The sequence below is a fragment of the Priapulus caudatus genome, unplaced genomic scaffold, assembly GCF_000485595.1.
Source record: "Priapulus caudatus unplaced genomic scaffold, Priapulus_caudatus-5.0.1 Scaffold76, whole genome shotgun sequence".
Taxonomy (NCBI): domain Eukaryota; kingdom Metazoa; phylum Priapulida; class Priapulimorpha; order Priapulimorphida; family Priapulidae; genus Priapulus; species Priapulus caudatus.
This window is the reverse complement of record NW_014577137.1, coordinates 345,715-360,587: the sequence shown is the minus strand read 5'-3', so window position 1 is coordinate 360,587 and position 14,873 is coordinate 345,715. Positions and strand designations below refer to the sequence as shown.

At 42.1% G+C, this 14,873-nt stretch overlaps 2 protein-coding genes across 3 annotated transcripts in view; both read right to left on the bottom strand.

Moving 5' to 3' along the window:
• The window catches only part of LOC106821541 (cyclin-F-like), a 26,439-nt gene extending 18,447 nt beyond the window's left edge, over window positions 1–7,992 (bottom strand). Inside the window, exons 1-10 of one of the 2 annotated variants that reach the window (XM_014826400.1) lie at window positions 7,837–7,992; window positions 6,428–6,615; window positions 5,738–5,844; window positions 5,542–5,615; window positions 4,933–5,147; window positions 4,538–4,696; window positions 3,736–3,965; window positions 1,887–2,051; window positions 1,285–1,573; window positions 695–901 (exon numbers count right to left, since the gene is read on the bottom strand). In XM_014826400.1, the coding sequence (XP_014681886.1) occupies window positions 695–901; window positions 1,285–1,573; window positions 1,887–2,051; window positions 3,736–3,965; window positions 4,538–4,696; window positions 4,933–5,147; window positions 5,542–5,615; window positions 5,738–5,844; window positions 6,428–6,615; window positions 7,837–7,843 (1,641 nt within the window). In that variant the 5' untranslated portion in view covers window positions 7,844–7,992. The remainder of the gene's footprint in view (window positions 1–694; window positions 902–1,284; window positions 1,574–1,886; window positions 2,052–3,735; window positions 3,966–4,537; window positions 4,697–4,932; window positions 5,148–5,541; window positions 5,616–5,737; window positions 5,845–6,427; window positions 6,616–7,836) is intronic. The other variant, XM_014826401.1, reaches the window with a different exon arrangement.
• Window positions 7,993–13,490: 5,498 nt separating this feature from the next.
• The window catches only part of LOC106821518 (transmembrane protease serine 11D-like), a 6,795-nt gene continuing 5,412 nt past the window's right edge, over window positions 13,491–14,873 (bottom strand). Inside the window, exon 8 of the mRNA XM_014826366.1 lies at window positions 13,491–14,326. Coding sequence (XP_014681852.1) covers window positions 14,159–14,326 — 168 coding nt within the window. The 3' untranslated portion in view covers window positions 13,491–14,158. The remainder of the gene's footprint in view (window positions 14,327–14,873) is intronic.

Sequence of the window (14,873 nt, the reverse complement as noted above, 5' to 3'; positions counted from 1 at the left end):
CGCACGCACGCGCGCACGCACGCACGCAAGCACGCCCGCAGGCACACTGGCACACACAGGCACGCAGGCACGCACGCACGCGCGCACGCACGCACGCAAGCACGCCCGCAGGCACACTGGCACACACAGGCACGCAGGCACGCACGCACGCGCGCACGCACGCACGCAAGCACGCCCGCAGGCACACTGGCACACACAGGCACGCAGGCACGCACGCACGCGCGCAGGCACACACGCAAGCACGCCCGCAGGCACACCGGCACACACACACGCACGCGCACAGGCACGCACGCAAACACGCGCACAGGCACACACGTATATACGCGCGGGCGGCGGCGCGCGCTTGATTGAATGCAATACAGTACAGTACACACATGCATGCTTAAATGGTAAACACTTGACAGTCACACCGTACCATGAATTCTACCGCGCCGTGGAACCGGCTGCCGCCAGCGGCAGAGGCCGAGCGAGAGCGGCAAGGCACGGGACCAACCTGGACAATCGATTTCCAGGGCGACTTTTGCTTTTGGGGTCGCCCTCGATATCATGTTTTCGGGGGCTCTTTTTGGCATTTCGGGGGCGAAATCGCCCGCTGCCCCCGTGTATTTTTTTCCCTGGTTTGCAATATTGCCTTTGGTTAATAAACCCAGAATACCGAAGCAGCAGAGTGGTTGTGCCTTGTCGTCATGGTTACCTGCAGGCAGCTGACAGACAAGTGCTCAGGGTCTGAGTATTTCTCCTGCACACTACGCAGGGTCACATCACGGTAGTCAATGACGGGCCGTCCCATTAGGCACTTCTTGTGCACATGCAGTGCGCACAACGAGATGTCACGTGTCGAGAGACCTGTATGCAGTGTCATCTGTGAAAGCCAGGTTGTCACATTGCCGTTCAACATCACCTATTGGACAATGCAAGAAGTAGCGTGTGATTACATTAAACACGCAAGGCACTTTGAACGATGGCGAGAGTAGTAAAAGCGATAGGTTAAACACTGTTAAAGTGAAAGTCCTGCTTAAAGGTTGTGGTTACTCTCAGTCGGTTAATGAATCACGAATGCAATGATTATTTCAGGTGATTAGTCAAGTACCATAACTACATGACAAACTACTTAATGACAGAATATTATAATACAGAACAATACAGTAGTGGTGCAACAATTAATCGTGACACAATATCCAAAATACAGTTTCAAAATTGAATAAATAATATGCTTTGAAGTTCGTAGATAACTGTTGTGCCTTCGCACGTATAGATAGTTATTATGCTTTTCCGTGCGCTCACCAATGACAGTAGAACTGAGCTGGCAGCCAGGTATGCGTGGGAGTATCTGCCAACGTCTGACTCCAGTAACGTTAGGTCACAGATGTAACGTGATAAATGGATCGTCTTTGCTTCCAACGTGGCGAAAGAGTGAAACAATTCCAGAAAGTCGAGCGTCGTCGCACCGTATATCGCTCCGTGAACGGTCGCCGCGATTTCACCCATCATGTGTACGACATCCTCATACTTGTAGGTGTTGTCGGTAAGCCATGCTGCTTCTCTTACGGTGAGAATCTCCTTGCTCTGAAACCTATGGAAGAAGCAGCAGCGTTCTTCATAAGCTAGTTATTAGCAGCAACAGCAGTCATCTCATATGAGGCTCACATGCTACGCTTACCACCAGCAATGATGACAAGGGCCATCCTCCAAAGATTTCCTTTTTAGTTAAAGCTCGCATTTAAGGGGTGGGTTGCTAGGTACAGAGCAAGTTGTCCCGGGGATGCATGCCACATCCTGACGCCATCTCATCAGCGTGCACAAGCACTGCTTCCGGCCACTGACTTACCTGTAAATCACTGTCACACCTGGACAGCATCATACCTGTAGACGAATATCTGACTTACCTGGAGACGAGCACGAGGGCAGAGATGCCGACCAGCTGCAGGTTGGAGCGTGAGCAAGTGCTGCGATGCAGGAACAGGTCAACGAGACGCACAGTGAGATGCAGCACACGCTGACTGAAAACCTTCATCCTTATCACCTCCACCAGCCAGTCGATCAGGATGTACCTGCAGGTTACAACACGGACATCACAGGTCATCACCACGCAATTATTAATAATGATACCCACCAGTCAGTCGATCAGGATGTAGCTGTCTTATGAACTGCACGACAATATTAGTATCTGGCATTAGCTGGTAGCTAACCTAGCAGCTTTCATTTAATACCAGTAACAGGGATGTGTCCATGCAGGTGTTGTTAAGGGGAAAGGGAAGATGAAGGATAATAAAAACAAAGACCTTCCTAGAAGCTTCCCTGGTCTACCTAAAGCTTAAGATGTTGTTATTCGACCTGATAAATCATAAAACTACCGATTGTTTAAACAGGTGCCGCAGAGCAACAGCGCTCAACTGACGTGTACTGTAGCGGGTATTCTTCTGATAAACTCACTGGCAACCAAATCAAGTGCGCCCTCCCGCCACCGCGTTCGCACTCAGAGCATATATCTAGGCAGGGGTCGAAATTAGCGGTATCCCGATATTCGCGGGATAGTAGATTCTTGTGTTGGATACCAGATTTCAATGCTTGGTATCCCGCCGGGATAGTAAAAAAAAATCGTCAAAATCGGGATAGTGGTTGTGGTGTTATCAACTTTATACGGCAGCGCATCTGAGCGAGTGCGCGCGATCTGAGCGGGCTCAGGCACCCTTACGCCACACTAGCGTATACAGCAGCCATAGCATATTTGCAAGATATTGTTGCAAGAAGCCGATGTTGATCATAAATGTGATGTGTATACATTGTATCAAGCGAACCAGACAATGCGTCTAGACAATACGTCTGCAGTGTACTGTGGAGGTGTATGATACCATAATAAAAATCTAATTTCGACCCCTGCTAGGATACTACTAATACAGATCTAAAATCTATGATAGGCTTTGCTATACCGGTAGTACAGTCATAAAGATACAGCTGTGTAACTTTAATGACTTCGCTATATTAACATGTTATCATGGATATGCGTCGAGCACGAGCGTAGTGGTGGTGGCGGGGGAGGGTGGCTAGTCGGGGGCGGGTGCATGGAGGGGGCTCTAATAGCAAAAGCAGTTCAGTCCTTTGTTAACAGTCAGCAAGAGCATGTTTACCCCTCCTCTTGAGGGTCAAAAGGTTATCAGACACTTACTCTTCGCACGTCAGCGGAAAGTACATTTCATGGTCTTTTCAATAAAGTGATAAAAATGGTAGGTCAGCGCTGAAACAAAAAACTTTTGCACTCGGTCCGTTAGACCATGTCCTCAGAAAATGTCTGATATCTGACCTTTCCCTACTGCCCTTTGACCTGTGACCTCCAATTTCGCGCTGGTGATGGGTTTCCTCCCCATCACACTATACATCGAATATTAAGAGCGTAGGTCGAGCCGTTGAGATTTGTGCCGCAATTCCGTATTTCCTCCTATACCTTAAGTTAAGGGGGAAATATTCCCCCTCCATTGACACATCTTGACCTTTGACCCTTGAGCCCCAAATTCGACATCCCGAGTCCTTTTTGCGATCCCCCCCGACGTCCCGAATATCAAGACCGTACATCGAGCGGTTAAGATTTGTGCCCAACTGTTCACGGACAGGTGGACGCACGGACGGACATTCATGCGATTCTACAAGCTGCAGCTGACTTCGTCAGCTGAGCTAACAACCAAAAAAATAATTCCAAGTATGCAATTTGTTGAGGGAGGTGTATAGATGATATAATACCGCATTATGTTCGTCAGCTGAGGATTGCTTCTTAATGCCATGCCAGCCCACGTTGGATGTGATTCTTGCACAAAACCGTGCACGTAGCCGATAGCTTGCTCCTCAGGAATCCCTCCGTACTGCTTCTTCATGTACGCATGGCAGAGTGCCAAACGTGCATCCACACAGGCACCTGGTCCAAGGTCTCTCAGTCTCCTGATTCCTTCCAATTCCGTACCCCGATCTTGAGGCTACATGCACAAACAGCAGTGTGGTGATGAGTACATGTTCCAGGCTATGCATCACAACCATGCCGAACCAGGGTTTACGCAGCTAAGGCAAAACTTTTTCTCCAGGGCCTTTCCATGGCTTTTTCAAGACATAAGAAGGTTCTTCTAAAGGACTTCCCTTCCACAATTAGCAAACAAACTCTTGCCTTAGCTAGTCTGCATGCATCACAGACAGCAAAAACATGAAAAAGGGCTATATATATATATTATATTATTTAATTACCATTATATAATATAATAATAAGGGCTGTAATATATTATATCTTATATCATCAGTCAGTGTAACTGTTAAAACTTGTCATAATAATTGGCAACATGCGGATGCAATACACATGCTCAATTTGTAGGACATTCTGCAACCAAACGTAATAATAAGCCATTTTCCAGGACTTTCCAAGTATTATGGCCTATTTTTCAGGACTTTCCTGGCCTGTAAATTTTCATTTTAAACTTCCAGGGCACTCCAGCTTTTTAGACCACGAATCCTGGCACCACAGCATGCACAACAAAGCCCAAAGTGGTGTCTGACTCACGTTTGTGCAATACTTCTTCTGCCACAGCTTGAAGGCAGACCATGGAGATGACAGTCGGGCCGCTCTCTCCTCGTACGTCAGAGCTTCCTCTTGGCTGCTTGTCTCTTCCATCATCCCGAGGATTGTTGCCACACATGTTAATATCTTTCCTGAATTTTCCTGAAAGTACACACTGAATGAATATGCAATATAATCAAGGTTCACAGATGAACAGTTGATTGAAAATTTCCCAAAGCAGACAACAATGTCATATGTCTCAATTTTAAGATTTGTTTCCCTTTAATGGCCTATTAAACAAAAACTTGTGAGATAGAGACCTGTCTATAAACGGTCTATAACCTGTCTATATCTACTTTCACAGCCCATATATTGCGGAATCACGACACTACACGCACCTGATTCAAGTCGGCCATCTTCTTTAAATGCTTGAAGGCCAGAGTCTTTGTGTAGTTTCCATTGGCTGACCACGGTGGACGCAGAAACAATGCAGTGAACGGTGCCGTATGTGGTGTGAGTGACTCTGCGAGTCTAAATGCTTCGGCCGCCCTGATTCCCGTCTCGTGGAAATGCCACTTCTGGTCCAGACTACGACACGTTGTCGCTTCTCCCACTGGAGACGAGGACCAAGGAAGCAATCGATTTAACATTGCAAAACATTACACTGATCAGAAGTTGATGATACAGGAGACACCTGTCTTCATATACAATTGTTTGTTCATTGCTAGCATTATTGCTAAATGGCAACAAGGAATAAGTCCATTGAACCCTCATAAAGTAGTGCCAGTGGATCTGCATCCTGTGGATGCTGTCCCAGCCTACTCTACACACGTTTTTACATTGTACTGGTTTTCTCTTCACAGTATGCCATCATCAACAGAAAAATGCATTTAACTTTTAGCCTATTCCATGTGATTTTCATTGGCCAAGCTGATTGTGAAATTTATTTCTATGTAGTTAAAACATCGTGGAGAAATGTGAAGTTTGGCAAATCTAAGCATACTTACAGTTATCCCACGTATCATACAGGTAGGCAATTCCTAGTTTAATTAGGGCTTCAACATTGCCCCGGTTTGCAGCTCTGAAATGGGCAAGAACAAGACATGCTGTAATTTTAATGCAATTTAATGTATTTTTAACTTAAATAAATATAGATAGATCAATAGATAACTGTATTAGAAATACTGTAGTTGGCATCCTTACCTTTCAAAGTGCCTGATGTTTCCCATGGATGGCCAATGACCATTCACATTAGCAATGGACCAGAGCTTCGGGTTGGAATCAATCAGATCCTTAAATACTGGATGCACCTGAAAGTTGAATTACAAAATGCAAACAGGCATATTTGAATTTTACATTAGGCCCCTATCTGACCATTTTAGTGCAGACAATATATTTTTTGATTGAGTCGGTAAGCGAAATTTACAGGCAGTTTAATTGTAAACGGAAACCACACTTCTGTAAATTGATCTAGATATCAGGTCTATGCCAAAATTTTCAATTATTTTTAGATTTTCTAAACTGATAATTAGAAAGATTATTTGTCGACTTAAATTTGCCATCCAGTGGCCCATTGTCAGAAATATCAGAAATATTCATTATCATCATGAGGCTAAAATTTCATAACGTTTGAAGAGAAGTGTCATGAAAAGTTGACATTTCACTCATGATTGTTATAATTAATTATGGTGTTTCTGACAACGAGCGTCACGGACATAGCCATAGGCGCTTGGATCAGTTGGTAAAAACTTAGAACGTTATGTCAACTAGGTGTCTTAAAAATTCATAAAGAAGTCGACCCTCTGGTCAGTGTCCAGTAGGAACGGCCAAGAGTCAACTGTTCCAACTGCCTACGTGGCCAGAGAAGGTAAAATAGAAGAAAAAAATCCATACAGCTCTCATTGTGATAAGATCTATAAGAGGAAGTCCTTCTAGTAATCTAAGATGAAGTTCCTCAGGGAGACTCCAGATTTTCACTGAAGGCTTTGCATTGTCATTATTATGCTTCTCGGATTTTCTTGAACGCATCACTGGTGTTGACTCAAATGGGAATATGCCTGCAGATCGAACACCTTCGATAACTGTAAATATTGTGAATTTTTGAACGCATGATATAAAACTAGGCTAACAAATTTCAACACTCAACAGACAACGAGACAACCGGATCCAATCAGTAACGACTAACGACGTGGAAATTGTGAATCGAGTAAGTTTAATCGCGTATTAAAACAGCAAGGCAACAGTTGGTAGAAAATGTGGCCCAAGGATAGAGAACATGGGTCCCAATAAAACCAATGTGCCTAACCCTAACCCTAATTCTAACCCTGGCCCTAACGGCCCAAGGATAGAGAACATGGGTCCCAATAAAACCAATGTGCCTAACCCTAACCCTAATTCTAACCATAACCCTAACCCTAACCCTAACCCTAAACCGACCAGGCTCTCCGGCTAGTTACACGGCGGAGGAGTGTATCTCGCCACGTAGTGTTAAGCGAGATGGGAACTTGTGGCTACCCTAACCCTAACCCTAACAATAACCCTAACCTATTATATTGATATAATATTATATTTATATTGATGTAAATGACATTAGTTTTATTGGGACCCATGTTCTCTATCCTTGAACCCGTTATATCTCAGCGACTTAAATCAATACTTTTCATCATGATGATCATACTCGTACTAGTACTACTACTAGTACAACTACTACTAGTACTATCAGGAGTAAGATAATATAGGATCTATATTATCTTACTCCTGGTACTATCATACGGTGCAAATCCACTTTAGGCACCTTAGCCTTAGGTATCACGAAGTGATGCACAGATTTCTGTGTATCATCAACTGATGCACAGATTTCTGTGTATCATCAACTGATGCACAGAATTTCCGTATATCAAGGAATGATGCAAAAACCCTAACCCTAACCCCAACCCTAACCCTAACCCTAACACACTTCGTGATACCTAAGGAGTAAGGCTATACTTTATGACTTAGGGTTAGGGTTTAGGGTTGGGGTTTTTGCATCATTCCTTGATATACGGAAAGTCTGTGCATCAGTTGATGATACACAGAAATCTGTGCATCAGTTGATGATACACAGAAATCTGTGCATCACTTCGTGATACATAAGGTGCCTAAAGTGGATTTGCGCCCTATCATACTCCGAGTCATAGTAACCTGATAATACATTGTAGGCCTAGTAGTAGTATTTGTAATGAGTCAATGTAATTTACTAATTTATACACTAACGGTGATCGTTACTTTTTGAATTGCTTGTTCCATTTTTAATTATAGCTTACCTCTCATCTTCTTTGTGTTATTAAGCTCCCTTAAAGTCCAGATTAACGCATAAATTATAATATATACCGGTAAGTAATTCAGGCAAACCGTCACAACTTCCTAACGAACTCAATATTTTATAGCTCTTCTAAAGATATTTTGATCCTCGCGCCCGCTCAAACCTAGTCGTTGATTCGCCAATCGAAAACAAATGAGCATCTATCGGTGGTACTGGTCATGTGCCTTGGTGCTTGGTGCTTAGACTGGTACCCGGTCCCACCTATAGGCTTAGGTGGGACCATCGAGTAATCAAGTAATCGAGGTAATCGAGTAATCGAGTAATCGAGGTGGGAGCTAGTACCAGTCTAGGCCTAACTTGGTCACAGATGTCATCAGGAGTAATATCATGGGCGGATCCAGAGGGGGGTCGAGGGGGTCCGGACCCCCTCTTTTTACCACAAAAAACATACACGCACGCACGCACGCACGCATGCACGCACGCACGCGCGCGCACACACACACACACACACACACACACACACACACACACACACGCACACGTACACTTTTCTTATATTGTCTCATAAAAAATCTTGTTTAGCGCTAGTTTTTTCTATGATAAAGACCTCTTACTCGTTATATATATGTAAATTCGTATATAAAAATCTAGAATTGGCAAAGAGGCGGTCCGCAGGCGTTCCGGGAACGCGGATTCTGATAAAATTTCTTGCATTTCTAAGAATCAAATTACTGCTCAGATTCTCTCTAGAATCCACCAATTTTTAAAAAAAATCTCTGGATGGAATGCTCGCCCCCCCCCCCCTTAAGTGGCTTCGGCAGCTTTTTATAAAACACCCAGAAAACAGTAAGGCGAGGGCAAGAAAGTGCCCTTTATTATCTTCCTGGACACCCCCTTTTCAAAAATCCTGGATCCGCCCCTGAAGATAATATAGGTCCTCCTGATATCATAATATATTCACGTGTATATCTGATAACTATATTGTCTTGATATATTTGCAGGCCCATCGTAACCTCTTAACCACGTAATAATAGCGTCCACTGGACTAAACCGAAGACGGAGAGAGACGTACGCGCGGTATCTTCTGGCTTTGTTTCAATATTGGACATTAATTGTGACCGATATTGGACACCGAGAATACGGTGTCAACGTCTAGTGAATTTTACATAGCGTTGATCAGAGGGTATAAATGTATGTGTTTCGTTGATAAATTAATTTGCAGGTCACCCAGAAAGGAGTATGAGCTGCGGCCAACCTACATTAACTAAATGGTTATCGGTCGGGAGCGCGCAATTATGGCGCGTGACGCGATTCCAATAAATAAATATATATATATAGGGGCTTACACTATTATAATATATAATATATACTAATATATATATATATATAATATATATATACTATATATATTATATATTACTATATAAATGTTTGATTTGAAGTGTTGTGCCAGAAGAACTGATTATAATATTCTTTATTAATAATCATTAGTTTTCTACTTATTAGTTACAATGATATAGTTTTGAGATGCATGTAAGTGCAATTCCTTGTTGCGCCTTTGTAGTGACTCATTACCTTTCTTGTGTGATTAGTAACTGTGTTATTGTATTGTAAGGTGGAGTTTATTGTATTGTAAGGTGGAGGTGTTGTCGTGACAGAACAATTATTAAAATAAGAAGAAGAAGCTAGAATAGTATCCGTTTTAGTTGACATAGTTTTAGTTCACATGTAACATTTATGAGACGTATTAGAGCATATTATTATATATTATATATATATATATTATATATATATATTATATATAACGTAAATATATGTATATATATATATGCGAGCGCGCGCGTGAACCTCCTCGTAATTACCGCCGATACAGGTCTTGGTAAAACAGAACATTTTCCGCTATGGTACTCTTGATCTCAGCATAGATATCTGTAATAAATTGTTATCAATAGATCTGTGTATATAGGAGATATATTCTGCCACTCCCGTCCTTTCCCTTGCCTCCCTTGTTTCTCGTTCAGCATCCTTCTTCTACCGCGCCTCGGCTATCTTCCCTGCTGTCTTTCCTCAGTCTGCCGTCACCCCTCTCTCTCAGCAAGCTATATTATGCACTCTTCCTCAGCCCGAGCTGCACGTCTGAAAGGGTGCTCGCGCATGCGCAATATCTCCCGGGAAGAATAATATTTTGCAAAAATTATGCATTTAAAATGAAGAGGAGTTATTAGCATAGATTTAGATGATAACATTTATGATAAGTTATATTTTGTGATGAATATATGCACTTAATACGGCTAGGGGCATGGCCCGCGAAAGGGGGGGGGCTAAGGGGGCTCGAGCACCCCCACTTTTTTTATGCTACATAAAATTAAATGAGAGGGAGAGAGGAGAGAGAAAACAGAGAGGAGAGAGAAGAAAGAGAGAAAGAGAGAGAGAGAGAGAGAGAGAGAGAGAGAGAGAGAGAGAGAGAGAGAGAGAGAGAGAGAGAGAGAGAGAGAGAGAGGGGAGAGAAGGAGGAACCCAATATCGGGGATTTTGGGGGTCGCAACCAGATTGTTCTGTGTAGAGCGGACGGTAGTCAGCAAAATCGTTGAATAAAAAAAGAAAGAAAAGAAGTTTACTCTCCATTAACCAAGTGATTATTTTCACTCTATGCCTGGCGTTCTGTTTTGAAGTGAAAGAGCAAAGTTTAATATAAAATTCGGGCTTGAAGGGGCTAAGTAAAAATAGTGGTGATGGCCATATACGTGATCCACTACTAGATCTCTCGCAAGTTGTATTTCAGTATTAATGCATTTCAGTTAATTCAGTATTCCCCTAAACGCGAAGCCATCTTTGGAAAAATCAAAGACGACATAGACTTAGACACAGCAGGTATTATGTCCAACACGGTGGACAGTCCGAGGAGATAGTTTTAGTCGTATCATCCTAAACTATGAAGCCCTTATTTGCAGTTAAACGTGTGTTTAAGTGAACGTTTAAGCACAGAATGGTTCGAACGTTCAGGCGCAGATGGAAACATTCGAGTATCTATTCGCATTACACATGGGCGAACAGTTGTACAGTTTGACTGATACTCTTTCCGAAACGTTACAACGGTCCAAGTTTTCCAAGTTACAAGGTCAAAATGCAGTTAGGGAAACGAAACGAACAATTCAGAAGCTGAAAACTGATAACAAATTTCAGGAATTTTATAGCTCGGTGGTAGAAAAAGTCAAGAGCCTAAAGGAAAGTCAAGAGCCTGAAATACCTGGAGCTTTAAATTGACCCAAAACGTCAAAGAAAACGTCCTGCGCCAAAGAAACACGAAGTTGGATGTGCTGCACCACATTATGAATATTACAAGCTCCAGTATTTTGAAGCTATTGATTTGATAATCAATGCTGTTGCTGCAAGATTCGACCAACCAGGATTTGTGGCCTACAAAAATTTGGAGGAACTACTCATAAAGGCGATCAAAGAGGCAGACGTGATATGCGTCAAAATCCACGCCCTAAGTTCTTGCGATAGTCACACACGCGTTGCATCTTTTAAAGCGTGTATAAATTTACGCTCAAAACGCATTAGGTACAGGTAACGCACACACACAACGAATATTTACGAATCACGGGAAATGCATCCCGAGCAAAACCCGAATACCACCAATTTTTCCCCCATGCTTCAATAAAAAATGGCGGACGCTCTGGATTCTCAACTATTTATTTCTGTGGCTATATCAGACAGCCACTCAGAAACTGGTCTTGGTCAGACTATTTCAAACCTTTATGTACAATGAAATTGATGAAAAAGACAATTGGTAACATTAAATATGTTTGAGCATTGATCATTTAGTGAATGACATATGGTTAACACACTTAAATAGTAAATTATATGTACAGTGAACAAATAAAGGGTCAATGTGGATATATAAATTTTGTTTTTAGTAGGTGTCATAACGTATTGTTCGCATGTATTGCGTTTAACTATGATTTTTGTTAATTTCCTAGACATATAATCAGGAATAAGATAATATAGGATCCTATATTATCTTACTCCTGATATAATGGTACGTATATTTTACAAATAAGTGCCCAAAATACGTCAATCCGAGGTATTAAAATGGCTGGAATTCCAGAGCTTCCAGGGATTCCGCCCCCTGGACCCCCCCCCCACACACACACACACCAAGGCACCCGCGTAACCAGGGCGCGATGGGGGCGGTCGCCCCCAAAAAGAGAGAGAGAAAGAGAAGAAATGCAGAAGAGGGAGAGGCTAAGATTTGCTAACAATGTAATCTTTATAAATTCTTATAATTTCCTATTTTAATATATAATTTTCGTATATCAGGAGTGAATTTTTCTTCATGTAGGCTACTAACCATTTTCCCCATTTCTATGTTCGAAACAAAGGACCAGATGATATCATTTTGGCATGGTGCAACCTAACAGCTACTAAAAACAGCCACTAGGGGAAAAAACTTGATTGTGCGTGCGTGCGCTTCCTAAATGTCCGTCCATTGAGGACGGCTTGAGGGGCCGGATTTGAGACAAAAATACTCGGTGCGGGACCATGCAAACTCAAATTTATTATATAATTGAAGCCTACTCTTTCTCCTAGAATTCTACGCCTCTCAAGCTGTATGTAGAAACGAATAGAATTGATGTAGGCCTACCTCGATTCTAAGCTATATGGCTATAGTATTGGTTCATTTTCAAAATGGTTTTTGTGATAAAATTCAAGTGGTGTTATAGCCAGCTGTATCAAATTCTTGCAAAAGTTTTATTCAGTAGTCGGATGAATTTTGATTTAAGAAGGAAGTTAAGAACATGAGTCGTTTACACACATCTTTCTGTTTTGATGTCTTATGTGCGAAGTTCACAACAAACACTATCCAAAGCTATACCCCGGACTACAAAAACCACATAGAAGTGGAATTCAGCTTCATTAAGAAAATTTATTTTAAACGTTTAAACATTGCTGTACCGGCCCTTCAGCACTGGTTGTTACGTCTCCCGTTTTAATTAGTGCTAGAGCTTTCGCACTTCGCGTGGGAGGGGGGCACTTCCCCCTCCCGAACTCAAACGCAATAAATTGAGCAACACCACTTCAAAAATCGTTCCGCGGCCCTTGTATATATATATATATACTATATATATATAGAAAGAGAGAGAGAGAGAGAGAGAGAGAGAGAGAGAGAGAGAGAGAGAGAGAGAGAGAGCGAAAAAGAGCAACGCAGTTCATTGGCACCATAAATGCAAGGAATTGCGTTAATTACAGCATTGCTTTAAAACGTTATATGGGGGCATACGTCCCATCATAGAAAGAATGTACTAGTTAGATAGTGTCTCTCTATTATGTTTCTATGCGTCCCACAGCAATGAGTCATGCTGACATTTGTATATGCTTCTAGGCTAATATCTGGGGTCGCGCATGCCGACCATCTGACGAAATCAATCGTGTTTTGCCGCCATGAATACGTTTCTAATCTTAATGGTTTACTAAACTTGCATGAAGTAGATAATGCATGCTGTGATTTTGTTATAAACAAATACCTGTCGTTATAGTTTCGATAATAATTATTAACTTCACACAACCACGTAATAATATAATACCGATATTTTAACTGTGATTAAAATATCGTTAATAATGTATATAAAAAAAATACAATAACTTCACGTGTATTATATAGTTTTATATGTATTTTATAGCAAATTATTGGCAGCTATAATGCAGGAATTCCGTAATTACACACAATTTTTCTAAAAAGAAAAGAACTATCCGCACAGCCTGCCACAACAGCGAACATGACAAAATTTCTGTGATTTGCAGGCTTATATGTGTGCTCGCCCATGGCCAGCCTCTGACGAAATGAATCGTATATTGACGTCGTGATTATGAGTCTAAATGAATATCGAAGCTTTACGAACTAGATAATTTGCAGTCGGTCTGTTTATTTTGCAAAGCCAACGGACTGTCGCGGTTATATGGATAATATTAATAAATGTTACATAACCACGGGATAATATAATGGCGTAATGAAATGTTTAGTTAAGATTAACATATAGTTAAAATTGAAAATCCCCAATGTGAAATCCTTATGATGATATACAATGTTGCTTTGTAGCATTTCCCCTCTTTTCATGCGGTAGGCCTACAACGTTGCAGCACACGCCAGTTTTCCTCGCTACGAGTGTGATATATCCTCTCAGTTATAACGCAATTAACGCAATCAATTATGAACAGAGAGTGAATGTTGAAAAGAATCATAATACATAAACAGAATACTAAAGTGCCATACTAAAGAGGAACGCGGTTCGGCTTCGATGTGAGGAATAGCAATGAACGCGTTAGGTGAGCGCGCTTTGCGTGTCGGCTATCCAACTTGACAAATACTCGACGTCTGTGTATACGCCTGGATAGTCTGCAAGGGCACACTCGGCTCCCCAGCTCACCAAGCCAACGAGAACAGTAGTGCCCGAGTCGTCGATCCGCACCATCGGCCCACCAGAGTCGCCCTGTTATACGATAAGATTATATATACATGTTAAATATCTTGCCGGTAGGACTGCATGGGTTTGGTGCTGGTAAGGTGGTGGAAAATGTTTATTCCGTGGCTTTCTAAGATGATTGTGATAATTATGAGTACTGATAGCATGATTAATCAGTTTGCGGTATACGTAATGCATGCTGTTGTTTCGATATCACGAGTATGAAATAAAGATAAGAAAGATTTTTTTATCTAGTGACTAAATTCGAAGCGGGAATGCCGGGTGGAGTGAATGGGGTGGGGGGGCACACACCTATCCTTACTAAAGTAAAACAGTTTAGCAGTTAAACAGTAAAAGTACTCTAACTAATAGCCGAGCACACACACACACACACACACACACACACACACACACACACACACACACACACACACACACACACACACACACACACACACACACACACACACACACACACAACACACACACGACACCACACACACACACACACACACACACACACACACACACACACACACTACACCACGACACACACGACACACACACAACACAC